At 40.6% G+C, this 23,065-nt stretch overlaps 1 protein-coding gene across 1 annotated transcript in view; it reads right to left on the bottom strand.

Moving 5' to 3' along the window:
* Nucleotides 1-2,349: 2,349 nt before the first annotated feature.
* LOC130170981 (ephrin type-B receptor 1-like) overlaps nt 2,350-23,065 on the bottom strand; it is an 89,046-nt gene continuing 68,330 nt past the window's right edge. The window contains exons 14-20 of the mRNA XM_056378726.1: nt 22,661-22,908; nt 19,338-19,405; nt 18,433-18,580; nt 15,934-16,083; nt 10,869-11,065; nt 10,602-10,760; nt 2,350-9,208 (exon numbers count right to left, since the gene is read on the bottom strand). Of these exons, the coding sequence (XP_056234701.1) occupies nt 9,097-9,208; nt 10,602-10,760; nt 10,869-11,065; nt 15,934-16,083; nt 18,433-18,580; nt 19,338-19,405; nt 22,661-22,908 (1,082 nt within the window). The 3' untranslated portion in view covers nt 2,350-9,096. The remainder of the gene's footprint in view (nt 9,209-10,601; nt 10,761-10,868; nt 11,066-15,933; nt 16,084-18,432; nt 18,581-19,337; nt 19,406-22,660; nt 22,909-23,065) is intronic.

A 23,065-nucleotide genomic window follows, 5' to 3' on the forward strand; every position in this document is an offset into this window, starting at 1 on the left:
TACTTTATACGGAGGATCTATGGAATCCAAAACTGCGTACATTTAGGATGTAAAAAAAAACGTATATGGTACAGAGAATTATGTTGTGTATAATTTATCTAAACAGCAAAGACCTCTGTGAGCTCTGGTGTTTTACCATTTGCTGATGAAACTGGACGGTTCATCAATCTGACAGAAGAAAAGCAGATTTGTTCAATGTGATGTCTAAATGATAAAGAAAATGAGCTCCATTCTGTTTTCTGATGTCCTCTTTACTGGGAATTGTGCATTATCTTGTCTAGTAAGATAAAAATGGATACTGACTTTGTAAATATGGATGATGCACAAAGGCTGAAATGGCTGTTCACATGAGACATTTAAATGAGTTACTTACTGCAGTTTTGTTTTGTGTGATTGGCTCATTTGGAATTTTGCTTCACATAAATATGTCATTTTCAAGAATATACAAGTACTTGGACACATATTTGCATGTTTTGTCAAACAGCGGTGTCTTGTAATCCCAATGTGGGATAGGCCCCGGATGGGCCAGATGTTTGGGATGGAACAGACCTATCCTCCTAAACACATAAATCTTTAAAACCAGGTCATAGCGATTTCTAAAAATTAAAATATATGTCTGACAGTTTTTTTTAAAAACAGATGGGCATTGTAGTTTTTGGCGAACATTACTCCAACGGAGACTATTTTCAGATGCGTATTAATACACAACATGGTGCTTTAGTTTATTAACGACACCAGTTCGTGGTAATGGAGGAGCGTGTCACTCAGTGCAACAGTGCAGCTCACTGGTGTGTTTTTAGGGGATTTTGGGCATCGATGGAGCTCTGTGGCACAGAGAAATAAGCCTTATCACACTTTGACGACACACACAATACTTCTCAGTACAATGAATTCATTAGTTTGTTCAATTAGTTAGTTTTGGGGACGTTTTTCACGGGATGTCCAGCCACTATTTCATATTTTTAGGTGAATATATTGTGAATTGAATTATCACATATTACTCACAGACCACCTTTTATTGTAATAAAATTTCATTCTTTGTCACTTAGCTTCAGTTAACAGGTTTATGTCAATTATACTCCTAACTTGTATTCATGGCACTCATTAGCAATTTGCAATAGTTCCTGTGCTGTTAATCGGCTTCATATGAATTGATGGGGCCCTCACTCCTGTGAATAATACATTGCAGCAGACTCCACAGGCTTTCAGGTAATGGATTTCTTTTATTAGTGAGTCTAGCTTTAAATGTGATTCAATTTACCCGCCTCGTGGTTTTTTTTTTTTTTTTTCAGCTTTTGTAAATTTTGTCAGCTTAGCGGTGTTAAACGCCTCTAACGCTCTGAGCTGAAACCACACTGTATCATTCAAAGTCCTTCTCACAGGTTGTAAACTTTACCATCTATCAACAAAGAGTTACAGTCAAAAACATGAGTCACCTGCACATTGAAAAACTGACTCTCGCTCCCATGAATGATTAATTTAGTGTGCTGGCATAAAAGAAGAACTCATTATGGAGTTTTATAACCTTCTTTATTACTTTTCTGAATGCAGATGTCTTCTGTAATCTACTGAGGAATTTCTCGTACAGTATTTCAGGTAAAATTTAGGTTTAATGTTGCCTCCGGTAGTGAACATCAAAGAATATTGAGCATTTCCATTATTATTATTAGCAATATGACCTACACACTTGTCTGCCATGTCCTGAGTGGACTTCAAATGACTTTCTTCAATATCTGAAGTCACTTTTTAACCATCCTGTTCTGTCGACATTGGTCTCATTTTCTCATCGTTCAGGGTCCCATGAACCTTACTGCTCTTTGTGTAGAAATAATCATAATAACTGCAAAATCAGCCTGTTTTTCCGATTAAATATCACTCTTTACTTCTGACTTCATCAGAATCCATTATGTAGAAAAGTATTGACGTGGTAGCTCTTTCCCTTGCCGTGGACATGGAGCATTGTCATGGTGGAAGTAGAAGATGGTAAATTGTGGACATAAATGGATGCACATGATCAGCAACAATACTCAGATAGACTGTAGAAATCAAACCATGATTGATTAGTATTAAGTGGCCCAGGGAGTGCCAAGAAAACCCTCACCACACCATCACCATCAGCCAGGACTGTTAGCACATGGCAGGTTGGGTCCATGGATTCATGCTGTTGATGCTGCTCTCTGTCACAGCAAGAGATCAAAAAACACTGACAAATCCTTAAATACAAGTTCTGTATGTTAACAAATGTCTCCTTTTTACTGTTTTCTATTCTAGATATGAGAATATAGAATAGAAAGCCTTTAATCTGTTCATCTTGAGCTCTAAAGCTTGTTCATTGATTACCAATGCTGATTTGATTGATTTGTCTTCTTTATTGACAAACAGTGCATTGTAAATGTTAGATTCAGAAAGTTAACAGCTACAAACTCACACACGATGTACAAACATTTTACTGTACACTGAACACCACACACACACACACACATTATATTACACGCAAACACACCCACGCGCGCACACATACACACACACACACAACGATACACAGGCGTGCGCATACTCACATTATATTACAGTATTATAATACATTACAGTGGGATGCTCTGACTATATGAGCAGTAACACCTAGAACAGTATTGTAGGTAAACAGAGAAAGGCAGACTACAGCTGATTATTGAGCTGTTTTTCTTTTTTTCCAAGAGAAACCATACATTACATACATACTGAACAGTATGGCAAGCCATAGGAAAGCAAATAAATTAACATTAAAAAAAACTATCCAAAGAGTGTTTACAGCTGGACTGTTTCAGTTTCGGTTAGTTTGATGAAACACTGTGACTGACTGGACACATGGAGCAAAGATTACCAGATAAAATGAGAGATCCATCTCTTCACACTTGAGCAATAAAGCAAGATTTGTGTTCACAGTTTTGGGATAAAAGCTCCTCTGAAAAACCCGCATCAAAACAAGGATTTTTTTTTCTTTTCTTTTTTTTTTCTCATTTGTTAGAAGAGATCCCTGGCTGCGTAACCTTAAGAGGTGCAAGTCTGATTTAGAGTCTCCAGCCATGCTAGCATCTTCTGTGAGGCCGTTCTTAGGCTCAACTGTGTTTTGAGCTAAATGCTTATGCTAATATTACTCAAAATGACAATGCTAACTTACGGATGTTTAGCAGGTAAAATGTTTACCATGTTCACCGACTTAGCTTAGCATGTTAGCATGCTAGCATTTGTTAATTAGCACTAAACACAAAGAACAGCTGAGGCTTGAGGGAATTACATAATTTTGGGGGTTTTAATTGGAAAGATTGAAATTTTGGCTTGATCGTGGCGTTACCCTCAAAGTAAAGAGATCACCAAGGTTATTACAACACACCCCGTGAGGAACAAGACTGTCTGTGACAAATACATCCAATAGTTATCGAGACATTTCGCTAAAAACCAAAAATGTCAGCCTCATGGTGGGCACTGGAGAAAAAGTCAGGGCAAACAAACAGTAGACTTCATCTTTTTGGGACTAAATTTCATTGCAATCCATCCAGAAGTTCTTGCGAAATTACATTTTTGGGATAAATACTCTCCTGAAAACTCACAATAAAACACTGCAGGTTTTTCTTTTTTGTGTAAAAGTGAAACTTGCCAATAAATATAAGTTAAAAATGGTTGTGAAAATAGCACATCTATCATAGAAAGATTGCTCCACTGGCTTGCCTTTAAACTGTCACAAGAGATGGTGGAAATGCAGACTGGAAGCAGAGTGAGTTGTACAGAGAGGTTGTGGACATTAGAAGAAGAAAGAGGACATCTGGGTAGAGCAGAGAGAGACAAAAAGAGAAAGAGTAATCTCTCCACACCCAGCCTCATTTTTATTCAAACACAAGACGCAAGCTTTGCCTCTCGCGCCCCCACCCCCATCTCCGTTTTCTCTGTTCTTCTATCCTTCCCGTCTCCTCTTGCCCCCTCCATTACCTATTCCCTTTCACTTTTTTCCTCTCTTCATAACTTGATTCCTTGCATCTCCAGCCTCCCCTGCAGTATCTATTACACCAGAGCAACAGGAGAGGGGAAAAGCAGCCGAGCTGGTCCAGCTTCCAGAAAATAACTGCAATTAAAAGATAAATCCACCCTAAAGCACTCGGAGGAGCTTCTGGCGATGCACCTTGCATATCTGGGCCTATTTTGTTGTTTAGTGGTCTATTTGGCCTGTATGGCCTATATCTGTGCTTTATTGGCCAAGCATAATGTGACATCATGTTGATATATTTCAAACACAGTTACAGTAAAGTCTGGATGGAGATTTCTATCTCAAACATCTGCAGTAAATGTCAGGTTTTGATGTCAGTCCCTCTGAATCAAAGAGTGAGCTCTTTTGTCTGCAGATGCCATTTTTACCGCCATTCAACAATGAATGGAGACAAATTCATCATCGTCTCCATCGACAGTACTCCCAGCAGAGCAGAATACATTTAAGCTGCAGAAAATGTTGAGCTTTTACAAAGGAGGTGCGTTGTGGCCACAGGCATTGTTATGAAGCGTCATGCAACGCTTCATAACAACATCATGTCCTAATGAATAACAGGCAGCACATATGGAGAAATGAAAATGTTATTAAAGAGGCTCTTTTATTTAAAAAGGAAAATTTAACTCAATCTATATCCGTGTTTTAAATCCTTTCCATACTATACCCTGTGGAGTTTTTTCTAACCTCTAGTAGCTCTATGGATTAATGTTTTTCAAGAGGCTCCTTTTTAGTGATGGGTGATGCAATATACATCCCTGCCAATGGTGCGGTAACACGGTAACAACGCACCAAAACACTCAGCAGTGCACCAGCAAAGGCAGCGAGTCAGTGTCAGGAAGTTCAAGTGTTGCATTGCTTCAGTGTGACCGAGCCAGACTATATGCAAAACAATTATTAACTGTAACAGGCACTGAAAGTCGTGTGACTACCAAGTAAACTATGTAAGGAAAAGCACCCACAGGCTAATAAGCACTGAGTCTGCTGTCTGTCTATTAAATGAGCAAATCTAAAGAGCCCCAAAACTCCCAAGTGGTCTCTTCGGGATTCTTTACCATATGGGCTGCAGTTTGGTATGTACAAGAGATGAGGAGCATCAGCGGGTATGTTTGAGAGCTGGTGTCAGCATCAGCTGAGTCCAGTCGAGTATTTGGGTTTGCAGCACTGAACAACCTCAGCAGCGAGTGCACACGGCTAAGCACAAAATAGAAAAAAACACGTCGTCAGTCACCACCCGCACTGCTTAAAGCAAGATAAACTTTCCCACAGTCACTCAAGTGAGTGAGGTTGTAATTCTCGTTTATATGGCTGGCAGTTAAACTGGCTACATGTAAAAGTAGAAGGCAGGAGCCTTTATTAATGTTGGACCCACAGTTTATGACTGCATATGACTAATTCCTGGAGGTAGTATATACCAGTGTAGATCCAGTACAAATTGAAACTTGAAAAAGAGTTGGTATCAAAGATTTGTCCTTCAGTGAGGAAAACTTATCTAGTAAACATCAACTTAAATCATGCAAATTTCAAAAATATTCACAAAAATGGGCTCGTCAATTTATGAGGAAGGAAATGCAGTTATGTAGTCAACTCATCCTCAAGGATACACTCATTGCGTTTAGGTGAGAAACACTGAATGTCAACAGTTTATAAGAAAACTCCACAGGGTACATTTAACCAGCCGATACATGCACTGATACATGTCAACTGGGCAGCTCCTCCATTGCCTCTGTGCGCTGCTTTGTGACTAAATAGTGTCCACTGACAGCAACATTTTACCTTTAAGAAGTTGATCGTTTTTTCTATTTATTTTACAATCACATTCCAATAGTTTTGATCAGTTTAGATCATAAAACACTATTTCTGTGTGTAAAATAATACAAATAAAAAATATTTCAAGGATGCACTTTCATTGGACATTTGTATTTTTCAACATAAGATCCTTTGTACAGAAAGACGGAGAAGGAAGAATGGTAAACATTTAAAAAGTTCCATGGCTAAACTCCCTACTTTCAATAAATATTCAGCAAAGATATAATCAGACACTATGAACTCTGGCTACTCTTTATCACTTACAACTGTATCTCTCCGTTTGCTTGTGTAAGAGTCATGGTCACACACACAAATAGAGACCTCTCTTTAGGGGGCTCGATTTAGTGTGGATTTAACTTTTAATAAGAATACCATAAAAACTGTTTTCTCCATGAACTTTTTAAGAACTTCATCTTGGAGTAATCTTTCTATATAGTGCGGGATTTGCCAATGCAGCAACGTGTTCCATTGTGTTCCTGAGATATCGTCTCTGCGGTGAAGATTTATGCTCAAACCAAGACACGTCGGTCATAGTATGTAAATACAAGACGTGCTGTACATCATTTCTGCCTTTGTTGTTTTTTTTCCACAAACACTGACACAGTAACATGTGAAATGTCTCCGAAAACTCACATCTAACCTTGTTAAATACCAGAAGACAAAAATATGAAGCAAAGAATTGACACATCACTCTGAACTCCAGATTTTACATAATGTATTAAGATACCTGCCTGTGCTGATAGCTTTCATTTCCTCTGCATGACAATTTTTTTTAGGTGGCGTTTAATATGAGCTTTTAGGCACACGAGTCATCTCACTCTTTATTAAACCCCCGAGCCAGCACTGAAACTGTTTTTCCAGAGGCATCTATTTACAACGAATTATGCCTCTGAACCACTGACTCGCTCCCAGTTGATCTCAATACTTTCTGATAAAATGTTCAATAAGCTATTGTTGCCAGGCAACAAATGCAATTCCGAGTCGCACCGCAATTGCCAGTCGAGTTTCGGCGAAAAGTGGAAGCTGTAATGTTTGGAGGTTTAAAATAGTCGTGGACCTCTCAATGTCACAACTTTCATAAATAAAAGACAGTGGGGCGTCCCGGTTAGTGGAGACCAGTGGTGCGAGACGAACACAAACACATCGTTCTGTAGGACCCGTCGTGTTGAAAGCAAACAACTAAACACTGTCACTTCACGTCATTGTGAGCAAGGCTCGCAGCGGATGACAAATAAAATCATGACATCCAATCAGTGCCACAGACTGGTAATCCTTAGGATGTGGGTGCACACGCATGACCAGAGGTTTGGGCTGAAGGCAGAGCGAGCCTGCTGTTGTTTCACAGCTGGTAATCTGCTCAGCGCTGAACGAGATCTCCCAGTGCCTCTCCACCAGTGAGATCAGACCTTCATGATTTCATATTGTGTGGAGACTACTCATTCAAACAATACATTTGTGTATTAAAACATGACAAATAACCTAATAATTTCCTTCTTGACCCTCAGCATTTTGAGTTTCACTATCTTCCTTTGTTACGTCTTTTCTCTGACATGTCTGAGGAATCAATCTCTGTTGGTCGTAAATGTGTTTTGCGTAAGGCGCGACATTGAAAAGGTCACTGTCCACAGATGAGAACATGTATAGGTCACTCCATGTCATTTCATCTGCAAACTGACACCACAGTATTAATCAGTGATGTCAGTTGGGAAATGTGACTGTCAAAACAGACTCTGACAACAATGACATGTCCGCCAGCCAACGAATCGGAAAAAACAGAAAAGAATTAATACCGAGGACCCTGCCTGCCTGCCTGCCCGCCCGCCTGCTGTAGAGTGATGATTACCATCTGGACGGCAGCCATACAGTTCTGACTGAAATGAGATTTGTTTCATGCGTGGACAGAACATGAGCATTGGATTTCGGGTGTTGTTCATGTGTTGTATTGATGCTCAACTGGCAGTCAGCTTTGAGGGTTTTCAGCCAAATCACAAGAACATTGGATGACAATACCTTTTCTGTCTTTCGGGATTCTCTGGCCACTGCAGTGCGTTCAAAACAGGTGCACCTCAGCAGCTGGTAATGACTCAATACCCACAGTCTCTTAAGCTCCCTTTTTTTCCCTTTATTCCACCAAGTGTGCAGTTGCCTTAACTTCCTAGCCTGCGAAGTAAGTTGTTACACTGCTATGGTATAATACTTCTTTATCTGATTATGCCGCTGTTTCCTGATCCATAATTGGCTTTACTCAGAGGGCATTAGTGCTGATTGTAAAACATCATCCATTATGAGTTCCCCCTGAATTAAGTATTTTAAGTAGGACAGGCGTTGCTGGCTCTCTGCATGGGAGAGTTTATCTTTTCATGGTTGGATGAAAAGTACAAAATAGCACTATGAAACCCCCCCCCCCCCCCCTTTTTTTTTTTTTTTTGTCCGCAGTCCACAGCACTTCAAAGTTTGTTCCAGTGATGAGTCAGGCAGAGGAAGATAATCATAGAGAACTCACAAATACTCCAGTGACAATTAATTGTCTGATACTGTTGGCAGAAGAGAAAGCAAATGAGCATATAGGAAATAAATATCCCACGTTATAATATGTACAGGCTCTTCAATATGAAGATAGATTGAAAAAAAAGTGCCATTAAAACCGTTGGCTCTTGTCTGGATTCAAATGGTAGCAATTTTCACCAACACACTGAGCAAAACATACTGGAGATAACAAGGCCTGCTCTGGGTCTTGTGTCAAGAAACACAGCTTTGTAGTTATAGTTCGTCAGGCTTTTGGTCCAGCTTGTGTCCTGTCATATAAATGTCTGCTCACACAGTCTTCACAGTTGTATCTTTGTGTGAATAATCCTTACATAAAAACCAGGCCATGTCGTCCTCGAATCAAACAGTCAAGTTGGTAAAAAAATGGTCTGACTTCCATCATGAAATCTTGCAGATGTTGCATGAGAGGGGAAGGGGGTTTGTGACTGTAACCACGTAAGACACTCTAAGACAGAAAAGTCCAGATACTATTTTTTTTTTTTGTTTTGTTTTCAGTCACTGGCTTTTGCACTGCCCACTGAAGTTAACTCGATAGAGAAAAGAGAGAGAGAGAGAAGTCCAATGACAGGAGGACAGATGTGGCCATGCAGACACATAAATGGCCACAGTTTGGCTATTGTTTAAAAACATGTGAAGTGGAAGAAGAAGTGTAAAGATGACAGCCTGCTCCTTCACAGACTGTACACGGGTCAAAATTTTTCATACTGTATCACTCCTCTGCGCGGTTACACAGATTCAGTAGGAGACTGGTCATCAGCGTGGTGTCTCATTGACTGAACACTGGTCAGGATTTTCTTCTGGTGGCCGGCAAGAGACACTCCGATTCTCTGAAGGTCTCTGGGGAAACATATAAACAGATACAGATATTAGGCTGCATCATCATCATCAGAAAAATGTCATATGAACTATTATCAGAGGTGTTATGTGTAGGATATTAACACCCATAAATCAAAAAATCTAATAAATGAAAGACTACTGTCATAGCCTCTGTTTAACTAATCATATATCTCACATAATCGTGACTCAGGTTTTAACCTTTTTAAATTTAAAGGTACATCCCTCCACTGTATGCGTTGCAGGTGCATCAATAATTTTATTTTACTGATCTGATGTGGCATCTGGGGCAATTTGCTTTCAGCCACAGCAAACAATATGGCCATACATCCCACATAATGTCATATACGTCACTTTTTATGGGCTACATAGGCATATAACTTTTCTCAGGATCTAACATGGACCCAACTTTCAAAATATGATTTAACACACATAGCGCTGTGAGTTTGTGTTGCAAAGAGAACAATTTAAAAACTAAATTCTGGTGCAAGTTTCCCATCTGTCTTTCCCCAAGTAGCATGAGAAGTGTCTTAAAGAAATTTCACTGGCTCACACCCCTCTTATCTGCTGTCTCCACACGGGTACTATGTAAAAGTATACTTAATTAATCCCTGTGGGGGAATTAATCCTCTATGTCTGACTCATTCTCACTGTTTAGGAGAGCACAGGGACCAACTCAAGCCGGAGCCTTGGTCAGAGGTAATGGTAGGGACCTCTGGTGGACTACTCATTGACTGAAGAGTTTTGAGGTCGTTGCTAAAGGCTCATTTTGTATCCAGCAGCTGCTCAGCAGAACTAAACCACACAATGCAAAAATATTTGCCTCCTTGTTTTGGTAGGAAAAAGAGTGATCAAGCCATTGACAAAATGAAAACCTATAGTGCCTTCATTACTAAGTAAACAAAGCTAAAAGGTTTCCCACAGTGACAGGTGGTGTTGGGAATTAAACATTATAGGAAAAAAACCCCAACTCTTTTTAGCATTAAAACAGTGAAAGAGAACAAACCACAAGCAGGAACACCGAGTTTGGAAAAGAGATATGTGAAAGCTAGAGACTGTGGGAAATGTGGTCCTAGCTTTCAGAAACACCAGCAGTGCTGACACCACTCAGACGACAGTGGTTTCATTTGGGTAAGGACACTCACTATTTATTTGACAGTGATATACTGATGCTCAGTGATGGTGCTCATAGCATTTTATACCATGATAAGAAGAGGAAGAAAGGATGGAAGTGAGTGAGACAGGGAGATTGTTCAGAGAGACAGACAGGCGTACAAATGGACCAGCAGTCAGCCACCCAGCTGCCAGTCATCCAACTAACAAGACGGCGACTTGGCAGGTGAGCAGTGTGAGACGCAGGCAGACGGAAGAAAGGCAGTTTAATGGGTGGACCTACTCGGCTGTGATTTGTGTGACAAGTGGCAAAGAGGTGAAACCAGAGCCCAGGAAGGAGTCTCGATACTGGGTCATCTTCAGAGCAGCCAGCCAGTCTTCCACTGAGCTCACCCTGCTCAGGTCTGGAGCTCCACGGTCTAACAAGGGATGATGGGAAGGACTGCAGAGAGTGAAGACATAGAGCGATTAAAAGAAACCCCCCCAACTATTGCTGAAACAGAGGGTCGAGTGTGTTTGTGTATGCAAATGAGTTTGTATCTCTCCTCACCCAGGGGCCACGTTGTTGGTGCCGGCTTTGAGAGACGCAGGGTTGCGTATCATTTTGTCCAACATGCTGACAATATCAGGAAATTTTGGCCGAGCATTCCTGTCTTTCTGCCAGCAGTCCAGCATCAGCTGGTGCAGCACCACTGGACAGTCCATCGGAGCCGGCAGCCTGAAATCCTGCTCGATGGCATTTATCACCTGGGACACGGTGGGAGAGGGAAACAAGAGACAAAAACAAAGGAGAGGACAAGTGGACACAAACTGTTACCAACTAATGAAAAAAACATTTATCTATATATATTTCATTCTACATACTTAAAGCTGGAGTAAGTCTCCCTTTGGTGCCCCAAAGTGGACGAAGTGAAATGGCGCTTTTAGCCTCCATTATGTGACATGGTATCAGTCGATTTGAGAAATGCAGGTGGGGTGTAATTTCCAGAGGGATTTAATCAAATGTTGAAGGATTAGATGCATTTAAAGCAGCCGTTCTTTAGGGAGTGAGTGAGCCTCTGGGGAACAACAGCTAAATGCAACCCTCTATTCAACTGTAAAGGGCTGTTTGCCTCCGCCCACTCCTCCGTCACCCGCGTTGTTGGATCCGGAAGCAGAGAAAAAGGGAGAAATAAATCAATTCTAACCACTTAGGCTGCTTTTGTAATGTGAAGTATGAAGTTTGCTTTCCCATAATCAGACTTGATTAGTTAAGGTTTATGTTTATGTCCATGAGTGCAGGATATACAAAAATATTTTCATGTTTCACCAGAAGAGATAAGATGGGGGATTTGGGATATATTCAGAAAAATACTTGTCTTTGACGTACTGTATATTTGACAAATATCAAGAGACAGCAGAAAAAGTCTAAGTTCTTCGGTGTGTTTTTAGACAAGCACCACGTTCTGGTCGGGGAAATGGGAGATATAAATGACATGAGAGAAAATATTTTGGAAGAAATTTAATCCTGTGATATGACATAAGTAAATTGCTCACAGCATGGTGCTGGTCTGTGATGCTCAGGGTATCAAAGGGTTGAAATAAGAAAAAAAGATCCAAAGTTGAGTCCAGCTCTCTTGCTGCTGTTTAGGGGACACTTCATATTTTGATTTGTTACTTCCTCCAGGCAGATGAGACTTCAGTAGGGATGGAGAATGTCTGCTAAGCTACAGTTCCTTTGAGATCTTTGGCTGATAGGACAGGTGTATTTTTACAGACGACTCTTGCCTCATTTAGCTTTATTTAAAACTACAGAAAAAATGAAAACTTGGATTAGTTAAGAGGATTCAATTTCCATTTGAGAGCTTCATCCTGACACAGCGTGCAGTCACTCAGTATTATCCAGATATTCATCGCTAAGCAGCAGTGACGCCTGCTGCAGACTCTGATGTCGAGGCAGGTAGTTTTACACAGAGAAGCTACTGATTTCATTATGCCGGTGCAGGTACTGAGGACGATACAGATCTTTCGAGGTTTTTCTGAGAAAACTTTTAGGCAGGGATTCTGTATTGCAGGGTGGTACTGCTAAATATGCCAGCATACCTCTGGGTGCAGAATGTAATTATCGTGAACATCACAGACTTCAAAACCCCTTTGCCTGAAAACGTAACTAGCTGCCTTACCCCCTACAAAATAACAAAAGAAAGGAAATATAAAGTTCAGGGATTATTGTCTCCAATTATTCTGCCCTTTGTACCAGGGAAGTGAAAATGTATTTTTTGATGTCTCCCCAACCCTAATTATGATGGATGTGATGTTTAAAGCTCACACTGAGGTGTGGCCTGGTGGCTCAAACAGCGGCGCCTAACATGTTCTGTATCTGTAAAGCTCCCGCACAATATCTTCAATCAAATGTTTTCATACATCACATATCCAGTTACTATCATCTGTCTTGTCACCCTCCACACTTTTATCTTCAGAGACCCAACACAATCACTTTTTGATGAACATATACAGATGATGACAAGTATTCTGTGGAAGATTCAAGTGACAGTAATGGAAATGACAGCATCAGAATATAAAACTAAAATAATTTAGACTTAGTCTCTGGCTTGTATTGTGAATGATGGCTGGATCCAGTATTGTGCATATGATGTCAGCAAGTTGCAAGAATATAAGCAAAGTGAGTAACAGGGAAATGTAGGCTACTTGCAAAAGTCCTATTTAAACCATCCATTTACAGTTTACTTGTTTTCTATGTTGCCATGTAGAAAGAGAATAAGCATAATTCCCCAAATGTTGAACTGTTTCTTTAAATTTGGGCTGCAACTATTTAAAATATTTTCATTATTAATTAAAAATGAATGAAAAATGCTCATGCAATGTCCTACAATCAGCTTACTATAATGTGAGACAAAGAAAAGCAGCAAAGTCTCACATTTAAGAACATGGAGCTATCAAATTCTTGGCATAAAATGGCAATTAATCTATTGTAAAGATATTGGGCAATTAATACTCTTTTGATCAATCAATTAATTCTTGTAGCTCTACTTTAGAATGATAAGGCAAAATTCAAAAAGACGCATATTTAATTAATTCATGTTGCACTTCATTCATGCCATGTGCCACTGTTTTGTAATTATTGTATTTTTTATTTGCACTTAAAGTCAATCACATCTGAATTTTCTCACTAAAACTCTAACGTTTGAGACCCTGCCATCCTCCATCACCTGACCTCCACGTTCACCTGCACACCTGCTCCTCATTCCCTCATTATCTTCCCTTGTTTACCTTCTCTTCAGCCTCAGTGCTGCCAGGTTTTCCATGATGCCTTCCTGCCAAAGCATTCCAGCCTTTTGTCTTTTTTCCTGCTTCAGTTTATGACCTCTGCCTTTTTTTGGGCTTTAGCCTGCCTGCTTTTACCCCCCTGGACTTGTATACCTCTTCTTGCTTTGATCGCTGACCTTGTTTTAACTCCACATTTTCTGCCCTTGATTCAAGATTCTGAGTCCAAATGCACTGTGCGCTGTATCTTGAGTTTTGAAGCTGCTGCTATGTTTTTTGCTCATACTTTAAAGACGGATTGTGTCGTTCAGAAGTGCCAAAAAAAAAAAGCCCAAAATGATCTTTTCCACGTCTTCTCGTACATTTAAACTTACAAGACCAAGTCAGTGTATGTGTAAGCCTATATAAGCTGAGGGAGTTGCTGCGCTTCTACTGTAAATGCAGCGCCGGGGATTTGTCTGCTCGTTGAGTGAACTCTACTTGACCCCGACACACTTCTCAGGCTTTGTGCCACATAAATTCTCTCTAAGCACCGCTGTCAATCACAATAGCAGCGAGTGTAGTGAAACATCAGAGGTCTCTTTCATGATTAATTCATGTCGAACACAGCACCTGTGGCGGCTCCGCTGACAATTTCACCGTTCCGTGTTCTTTGAAATTGGGTGTGTGTGTGCCTTTTTACATGTGCCTGCCTGCCTGCCTGAATGTGTGTGGTTTAGGTGTGTGTGTGTAGTATGTGTGAGTTTAGGGTGTGAGGTTCATGCATAGTTAATGCCCCAACAGACCCTCGTTAGCTATAGCAGTAACACACACTTTCTCCATCATTATACACTATCTGTGCTATTATAAAACTGTCTCTGTCATTATACTGAATCTCTGTCATTACGGCTGCATAGGCTGCTTCTATTTCTCGGGAGCAACCTAAGGGGAATGAGGGGTGAGGCTGCAAAGGGAGGAGATGAGGAGAGGCAGCGGGGGGGAGGAAAGAGACGGTGGAAAGTGTGAAATAAGGGGAAAGAGATGGTTAAGGTGATCTAAATGCTAGACAGGGAAATGGTTCCTTGCAGACGAAAATGAGGAACTGATTTACGTTTATTAGTTGAAAATGTGTTTCTATCTTACAGTTGGAAGCACATCTCATCACTGATTAACTCCTCATCAGTGCGAAAGCTAACCAGATAGAGAATATTCCACATATAAGATAATGAGATCTAAAGCAGGTTAAACATTGCTGGAGTGGAAGCTGGGGTTTGAAAATGTGCTTTTACTGGGAGAAATAAGACAGCAAATCTATATATATTATATAATAACATATAAAAATTTTTAAAAGAGCTTTTGCTTTAAGCATATTTTCCAGGTGATAAACTCAACTGGAGTCACTCAGTGATGCGTTGGCAAATTTTCTGCAGCAACAAAAATTATTTTAAAGTTTAAACTCGAGACAAACTGTAAGCTTGTAAAATTCCCAGGCTACTCTGTGTCAGAGCCATTAGATTTATAGTTTCGGAAAGCAAGAATTGGGATTTAGAGCCTCGATGCTTTGAAGTGGGGTTTAGTGCCAAAACTAACTATAATCTGTGTATCACATTTCTTCTCGGAAATAGAAACCTAAAAATAAAAATGTCAGCAATCCAATCTTCTGGAACCTCCTTTTTCATGTACTGTTCGTGATCCCCTTTAGGTTTAAACAGTAAAATTGAATACTCAGCCTAAAGAAAGGATGAGAGAGTGGTTTTCATTTTCTGTTAATACAAGAGCAGAGAATTGTACACTTATTTTTTGAAAGAAAAAATTGCTGATCATTGCTAGTCTAAAACAAACACGGGGATAAATATAATTTCAAACCACTTAATAACATCAACGTGATGCCGACATAAAATAAAAAGGTATAGAAATGCTGCAGCAGACTGATCGTACTGTGCAGGTAATTGGAATGAAGTTGTCAAGGCAATCTAAAATTCCCTGAAGAAAAGATCAGCTGGAAAACAAAATTCTGATGCGTCTTGGTCTGATGTTTCAGGGAACAAACATTTCTGTGACACCTAAATTGATGTCCTCATTTTCCGTGTGTTTTCCTCGGCATGCAGAAACCCTGCTGTGAGAGACGGCAAAGGAAACAAATAATCACACCCCCAACCCAAACACACACACACACACACACACACACACACACACACACAGTCTCTCTCTAGAATGACTCTGTACGACAAAAAAAAAAAAAAAATGGTGAACGAACACAATCTTATACAGTCACAGACATCAATGAGAACACAAGATGACAAGAGACAGACTTTCTTTCTTTATCTCGGTGTCTTTCTCACACAGGCACGCACAAGCAGGTGGGGACTTACATCTTGGTTGCTCATGTCCCAGTAAGGCCTCTCTCCGTATGACATCACCTCCCAGGTGACGATCCCATAACTCCAGACATCTGACGCTGATGTGAACTTCCTGTAGGCGATTGCCTCCGGAGCCGTCCACCGCACTGGGATTTTACCACCCTGAGAGAAAGAAAGACAAAAAACGAGAAGAAAGGAAAAGAAAGAAATGAAGAAAAATGATTATAATTTTTTTTTTTTTTTTTTTGCTTTATAGTTTAGCTCTTGATGTGCGTACTTAAACATTCATCACACAGTACTAAACGGAGGCTATAGGCAGCCCATATATCTGCCATAGTATGTCATAAATACCAAGGTGCGGACTGACTATTAATGTAATGGTCATCACAATCCTTACCGGACAGAGAGACGGGAAATGTGCGTATGATTGATTTCATACAATGTGTACACAGCTGCCTGTGTCCATGAGTCACCTGCTGCATTCACATTGTAGCATCATATACAGTTTTCAGTGGTAAAAAGATGCACTCAGAGAGAGAGGAAGAGAGAACACAAAGCAGATGTTTGATAGTGTAGTGAGATGGATAACACACAGCTGTTCCACATACATACTGTTCATCTACATTTGTTTCTTCTTGTCTTTTCTAATGAAGACAAAGCAGCGACTAAACAAAAGCTTTGTTGTTCTGACTGCTGATTTTGTCGTCGTGGAGAATGGGAAATATTGCTACGTGTTTGGCTGGGCTTGATTCCCGTAGGAATACATTGCCTGTGTCCCAATTCAGGGGCCGCACCCTCAGAGGCTGTATTTGTAGACCGACTGTGTCACAGCAGCGCGACTAGGCTGTCCCATTTTGAAGGCTCCTTCAAATGCGGCCGAGAAATGCGGCTTTCTTTTCCTGGGCAGTGAAGGATCCAATGGGGGGATCACTCATGGCCCATCCTTTCCCAAGATACTGGTAATGAAAGCAAACAACACCGACAGAGAGCCCAAGGAATACACTTTTAAATGTAAGTACTGAGTTTTCAGCTCAGCTGTGAAAAAGAAGGCGATGGGAGCCGCGGGCACAGCTGGTGATGCAAAGTCAAAATCATCTCTTGGCCAGACTTGCAGTCTCATTTTGGTTCAGCCTTCATGGTTTACGATGGCTACGAAGGGCCACACCTTCGCAAACCTGGATTGGGACACAGCTATCATCTCTGCAAACTATAATCTTTTAAAATGATAGGAAATACTTAGAAGCCTTCATACAATGCCTCTGAACAGACTGCGTTTTCCATCACTTCTATCCAAAGAGAACAACAACTGGATGGATATCCATTGACTTTGGCATAGACATTCATGGTCCCCAGAGGATGACTCCATGAAGGTCAGCTGTTGTAGAGCAGGGGGAATATATCATTTAATATGAAATATCTGTGTCAACAATGAAGAAAGAGAGCTGGAGAGAGAAGTTCAAACCCTGGCTCCTTTCTCACCACCACACAACTGGCCAGTAAAGGTGTGAATGTTGGATTGTCAGAAAATTACAGAATTGGTCTGACACAGTCCGCCTCTGATCCACTGTCAGGAAAGTGGGGAGGAGGGAGGTTTTTGATGCTATTCAACCATCTGTCAAGCTGGTTGGATGGAGTATACTGGCCCCTTAATGACCATGATGGTCCTCTGAGTTTTTATTCAGTGCCACCATGGGTTCAAACTGTCCACTAACCCAACACTTAAGTTCACGACAGCATTTCTCTGAAACTAATGACTGAATGACTGAACGAAGAATGGCCCAACTAATTGTCAATGGGGCATGAGGGAACCGTCCCTTCATATAATGTGGGATAGCAGGCGATTGACCGGCGGCATGAAAAGAAGGAGGGGTCAGAAGTTGGAGAAAATCCTCTTCTGTATGTCCCTTGCCTCAAGGACTAGAGATACAAAAACAACAAGTGTCTGTGAGCTTGTGAGCACAGGGACAACACTCGTTTGCTTCCAGTGGATTTTCAGCTTCATCAGCTGTATATAAAAATTAATGTCCCCAACTGTGCACATGTTAACATGCTAACATTAGCATTCAGCTCAACGCACAGATGAGCGTAAGTACAGCTGAGGCTGATGAAGCACATGATGAAAGGTGAGTCTGATAGTGAAGAACTGATTCTGACAATCGGAGCAATGTCCATTTAAAGACACCCTGAGGACAAACTTTGCGTTTAATGTCCTACTCGTCATAAGGATCTAACATCTGCAAAGTTATCAATTTTTAATCCATTCAGAAATTTCATTTTCCAATTAGTAGCAGGTATTAAAGCTTCACAGGGCTGCTAGCATGGCTGTGGACTTTGAGTGTTGTTTTTATGAATGTGAGTGAAATCTCCTGGTTATTAAAATTACCATGGCGACAGGTAGCACGCAGTTCGCCAATCCTTTGGCCACAGTGGGACAGTGTGTCCTCTTGAATGTACATTTAGTTACGCTTGCCTGTCTTGTGTGTGTCTGTGTGTGTCTGTGTGTGTCCTTACCAGTGAGCTGGTGTAGGTGGGGTCAGAGGTGTCCTCCTCCAGATATCGTGATAAGCCAAAGTCAGACACCTTACACACCAGGTTACTGTTAACCAAGATGTTCCGAGCTGCCAGGTCCCGGTGAACATAACTCATCTCCGCCAGGTACCTGGAACATCAGCAGGATTTATTGTGTGAGTGTGTGTTATCTGCTGCCAGCTACCTGGGCTACCATAAAAAGGTAATGGGATTTAGTGTGTGTGTGTGCATTTGTGTGCTTGTGTGTGTGTGTGTGTGTGTGTACATGTGTGAGTGTGTGCATATCAGTGTATGTGTGTGTTATCACTGCTGGCTACCTTAGATAAAGTAGGAATGGGATTTAACGTTTGTGTACATGTACATGTTTGCGTGTTATCACAGCCAGATACCTGCAATAAAACACAGATAAGATCTAATGTGTGTGTGTGTGTGTGTGTGTGTGTGTGTGTGTGTGTGTGTGTGTGTGTGTGTGTGTGTGTGTGTGTGTGTGTGTAGGTGTGTGAGCAGTGTTTCAAGCGGCCAAGTCGACAGGTTGTGGTGCTGTTGACTTTAACAGCTTGGTTTACCATATAACATGTTTTAGAGTTTGTGTATGTTTCATGTGTGTTTGCATGAGTACGTATGTGTGTGTGAAACAGAGTTTGCAGGATGTGGATGCAGTACATCTCAAGCTGCTGACGTCTGATTGATTGTAACACATCACCAGACTGTATTGGATGTCACCACATGAAGTCGCAGTGTGATGGAATTGGTTTTGTTTCAAAGAAATCTAACTTCTCATAACAATCACTGAACAATCAAAAAAGCTTGTTCTAAATCTTTACAATAAAATGGATTTCTGCAGCGTGTGTGTGTGTGTGTGTGTGTGTGTGTGTGTGTGTGTGTACCTCATTCCAGACGCGATGCCCCTCAGCATACCAACCAGCTGAATCACTGGGAACTGCCCATCATTCTGCTGCAAAACCATGAACCATGACAGGATTATTGTTGTTTTCTGTTATCAGACTTTTTCACTCTCGTTATTCAGAGAAAGTCCGACATGTGAAAGACATGTCAGCACTTTACAGAAAATGTCATGACAAACAATGTTTTTGAGACTCAGCGAACAATATGTGACTGTAATGTGATTTGGGGAAAGACGAACCATATCTAAACACGCTCTTATCATTGCGGTTGTTGTAGAAATGTGATTTTATGAGATTTCCACAGTTTAACTTCAACGTCATCCTAGATCGCACAGTGGGACGCGTCCATCAACAGCTGATTTGAAGTTTTGGTGACCAAAGAAAAAAAATTCAGACGGTGTAAGAAATTTCAGATCAAGTTCTCACAGTGTGACTGCTGCCAGGAACCCACTGCTACAAACCGACCAATCAGAATACAACATGAAATGACACAGAATACACTGGAATAAACATGCTAGCTACAGCACACATCATCAGGGGCCCCGCTTAGGGGGGCTTGGAGCATTGTACATTGTCTTTATGGGAGGTTTTAGGGTGTTCACGGCTGTCATTGCAAAATGTGCCAATATGATGGGTCATCAGGGGCCCAAGCATTTGACACTGCACTTCTGTTAACAGGCCAATCACAACATGAATACATGTAGATCGAGCCTTACTTCATGCTGCAGGTCTATAGTCTATCCTACACAGTAGAGATACTAGTTAATCAGTTATTATCACATCACTTTGTATAGCATGAAGCGGGTCAACCAGTGCTACTAAAGTGGCTTTAAATCAGGCTTATGGAGTTAAGAGAGTAAATTATGGTGTTTTTCCCTTTGGAGAATAAGACAGTTAATCAGGGATGTTTTGGAGTCTTGGATAATGTTGGCCGATGGGCTTTCGCTGTCCCAAAGATATACAATGTGATATAACATAATTGCAATTATGCCTTGCCATGTATAAATCAGGTTAATATGAGAGGTGTGTATAGAATAATGAAAATCACTCCTTTTATTGTGCCATTGCTTTAATCAGAATTTTTGCTAATATATCCTTAGCGTGTACAAGCAAACATAAAATGCATGAACTGAATATTAAAAATCAACACAAAAACCTCATGTTATGAAGAGCTGTAGGTCTGTTCCTGTTATGAGCCAGAAACATTTTCGCCTTTTTGCGATTTCACTCTTTCACCTTCGGGCCAGACTGTCTCTGTCTTCTATAAACATCACTCACATCCCCGCTGACATAGTTGCAGTCGAAGGTGGGTGTGTGGGTGTGTGTGTGTGTGTGTGTGTGTGTGTGTGTGTGTGTGTGTGTGTGTGAGTGTGTCTTTTAATTCACTTTGTGCATCAAACTGTGCCTTTGATGCTCCTCTAGCCTAATCCTCTGCAGGCAAAACCTTCTTTTAGGTGCACACAAACACACACGCGCATTGATCCTCTGGGTCTTGTGCCTGCAAGATGGTCACGCTAGGACAGCAACACCAGTGAGATCGATCATTGTGTTTGTGTGCGTGTATGAGTCAGCGGATGATTTGAGTCAAAAGGGGTCACGCTGTGAGAACTGAACATCAAAGTGTTTCTCTTTCTGTTTTTAGAGGCGCCTCGAAAGGAGGGCAGGATCAAAGAGACGGACAGACTGACGGGCAGACAGGCTGGCAGGATGAGGAAGAAGGAGCACAGGAAGGAAAAAGAAGAAGAGAAAAGGGAGAGCAGGAGGTTGTTTCTGTCTTTGTGTCTCTTTATCCAAAAACTCCCAATCCTCCACTGTTCATCTGTTCCTCTGTATTGCATGTCAACTTACATTTTTGGACTATGTGACTGTGGACTGAACATAACTTTGAAAACTTTTTCTGCACCATCACACAGTACCAACTGATCAATCCCAAATTCATCCTGCAGCTTGACAACAAGCTCAAATCCACTCTATGCTCTGATGAGGACCGGACTGAAAGTTGCAAAATAAGTGAGTAAGTGGACCTTAAAGGCCCTGACAACCCATTTCATATCTCATTCAGCTTCTGACGGTATGTGAATGGGTCCTATATGATCATACTAGCTCACAAACACTTTTTTCCCTTGGTGGTCTCCTCACTGGTTTGAAGCTGAATTTTGACATTTTATTATTAGATTGTTGCTTTTTTTATTCATGAATATTTAATCTTAAAGAGACATGCTTTACAGAAAAGTTTTCAGTGGCTTTCAGTCGGCATTGTTTTGTCAACTGCTATTTTCAAATTAATGAATAAACTGTCAAACTCAATTTTACCATGAATGAGAAGTCCTGTATAGAGGTATCATGAATCATGACTTGACAACTTAGCAAATTCCATCCGCTGAGGACCATGAGATACAGCTGAAAGTTCCAGAATGAGCATGTTGAGACAGTCAAACTCAGGTTTCTAAGGTTATGAATGAACTGTCAAGCTAAATTTTTTTTTATTTATTAGATTTTACAACCCAAAAAGGATTCATAATATTAGATGTGGTTGGGAACATCTTTTAAATCATTAATCCAAACGAATCTTTTAAAAAGAGCATTTCATTAATACTAGTTCACTATTTTATTCATCTGTTTTATTATTATTCATATCTTATACTTATACACTGTTGCCCATAAAGTTGGAATCATTTTGTTTTCAGACACAATCCTCTGTTTATTCCTATTCAAATGCATCAGTAATCACTTTTGACCAGGTGCAATGATTCCATTATGTGTCCCAATACCCAGGTGAAATGAAATAAATCACAATCATTTCATGGAAAGAGGTAAAAAATATTTTATTCCAACTTTGAGAGCAACAGTGTATATACTTATATTGTTGAGTATTTCACTCCATTTTATTTCTGTGTGATTTTTAATTGTTTGATTTCATTCAGACAATTCTGAAATGTTTAAATCTTGACTCAACCAAGTAAAACACCTTCTAACTTTTTTCAAACTGTTTTGAAAAGTGCTGTACTGTCCATAAAGTTATTATTACTATCATTATTATAATCTGACATTTATAGCTTTACTGTGTAGGTATCAGAGTTTGTAGTGAGAGGGGCAAGGGCAAGTTAAACACATAAACAAACTCTTAATCTTGGAAGCTACCCTCTATAGTGTAGGAGTATACATTCATGCACTTACACTGCTTCTGTCCTATATTAAAACTGTAAACAACCCTTTCTTGAGTGTTACATAAAGAGCAGCAGTGCACTCGCTAAAATAACTACATCTGCATGCATCAGTGTGGACAGTGTATGCGTGTTATTTACCCGGAGGAACGAGTCAAGAGCTCCGTTCTCCATGAACTCTGTGATGATCATTGTAGGCCTGCTCTTGGTGACCACGCCCTCCAGCCTGATGATGTTTGGTTGGTCAAACTGGCCCATGATTGACGCCTCGGACAGGAAGTCCCTCCTCTGCCTCTCAGAGTAGCCCACCTTCAGGGTTTTGATGGCCACAGGAATTTCTTTTTTCCCAACAGGCTTCAGGCGGCCTTTGTACACCTCCCCAAACTCCCCTGAGGAAGGAGAAAACATTAAGGGGCTTGAAATTAAAACATTCTGTCTTAACAGCAAAATTAAAATGGTACCATGTTCATCTAAGGCTCTTCAGAAAACAGGAAGTGACTCAGCAGGTAAAACAAGAGCTTTGCTGGGTATGGTGTTTGTTAATGT

The sequence above is a fragment of the Seriola aureovittata genome, chromosome 6, assembly GCF_021018895.1.
Source record: "Seriola aureovittata isolate HTS-2021-v1 ecotype China chromosome 6, ASM2101889v1, whole genome shotgun sequence".
In the NCBI taxonomy this organism is placed as follows: Eukaryota; Metazoa; Chordata; class Actinopteri; order Carangiformes; family Carangidae; genus Seriola; species Seriola aureovittata.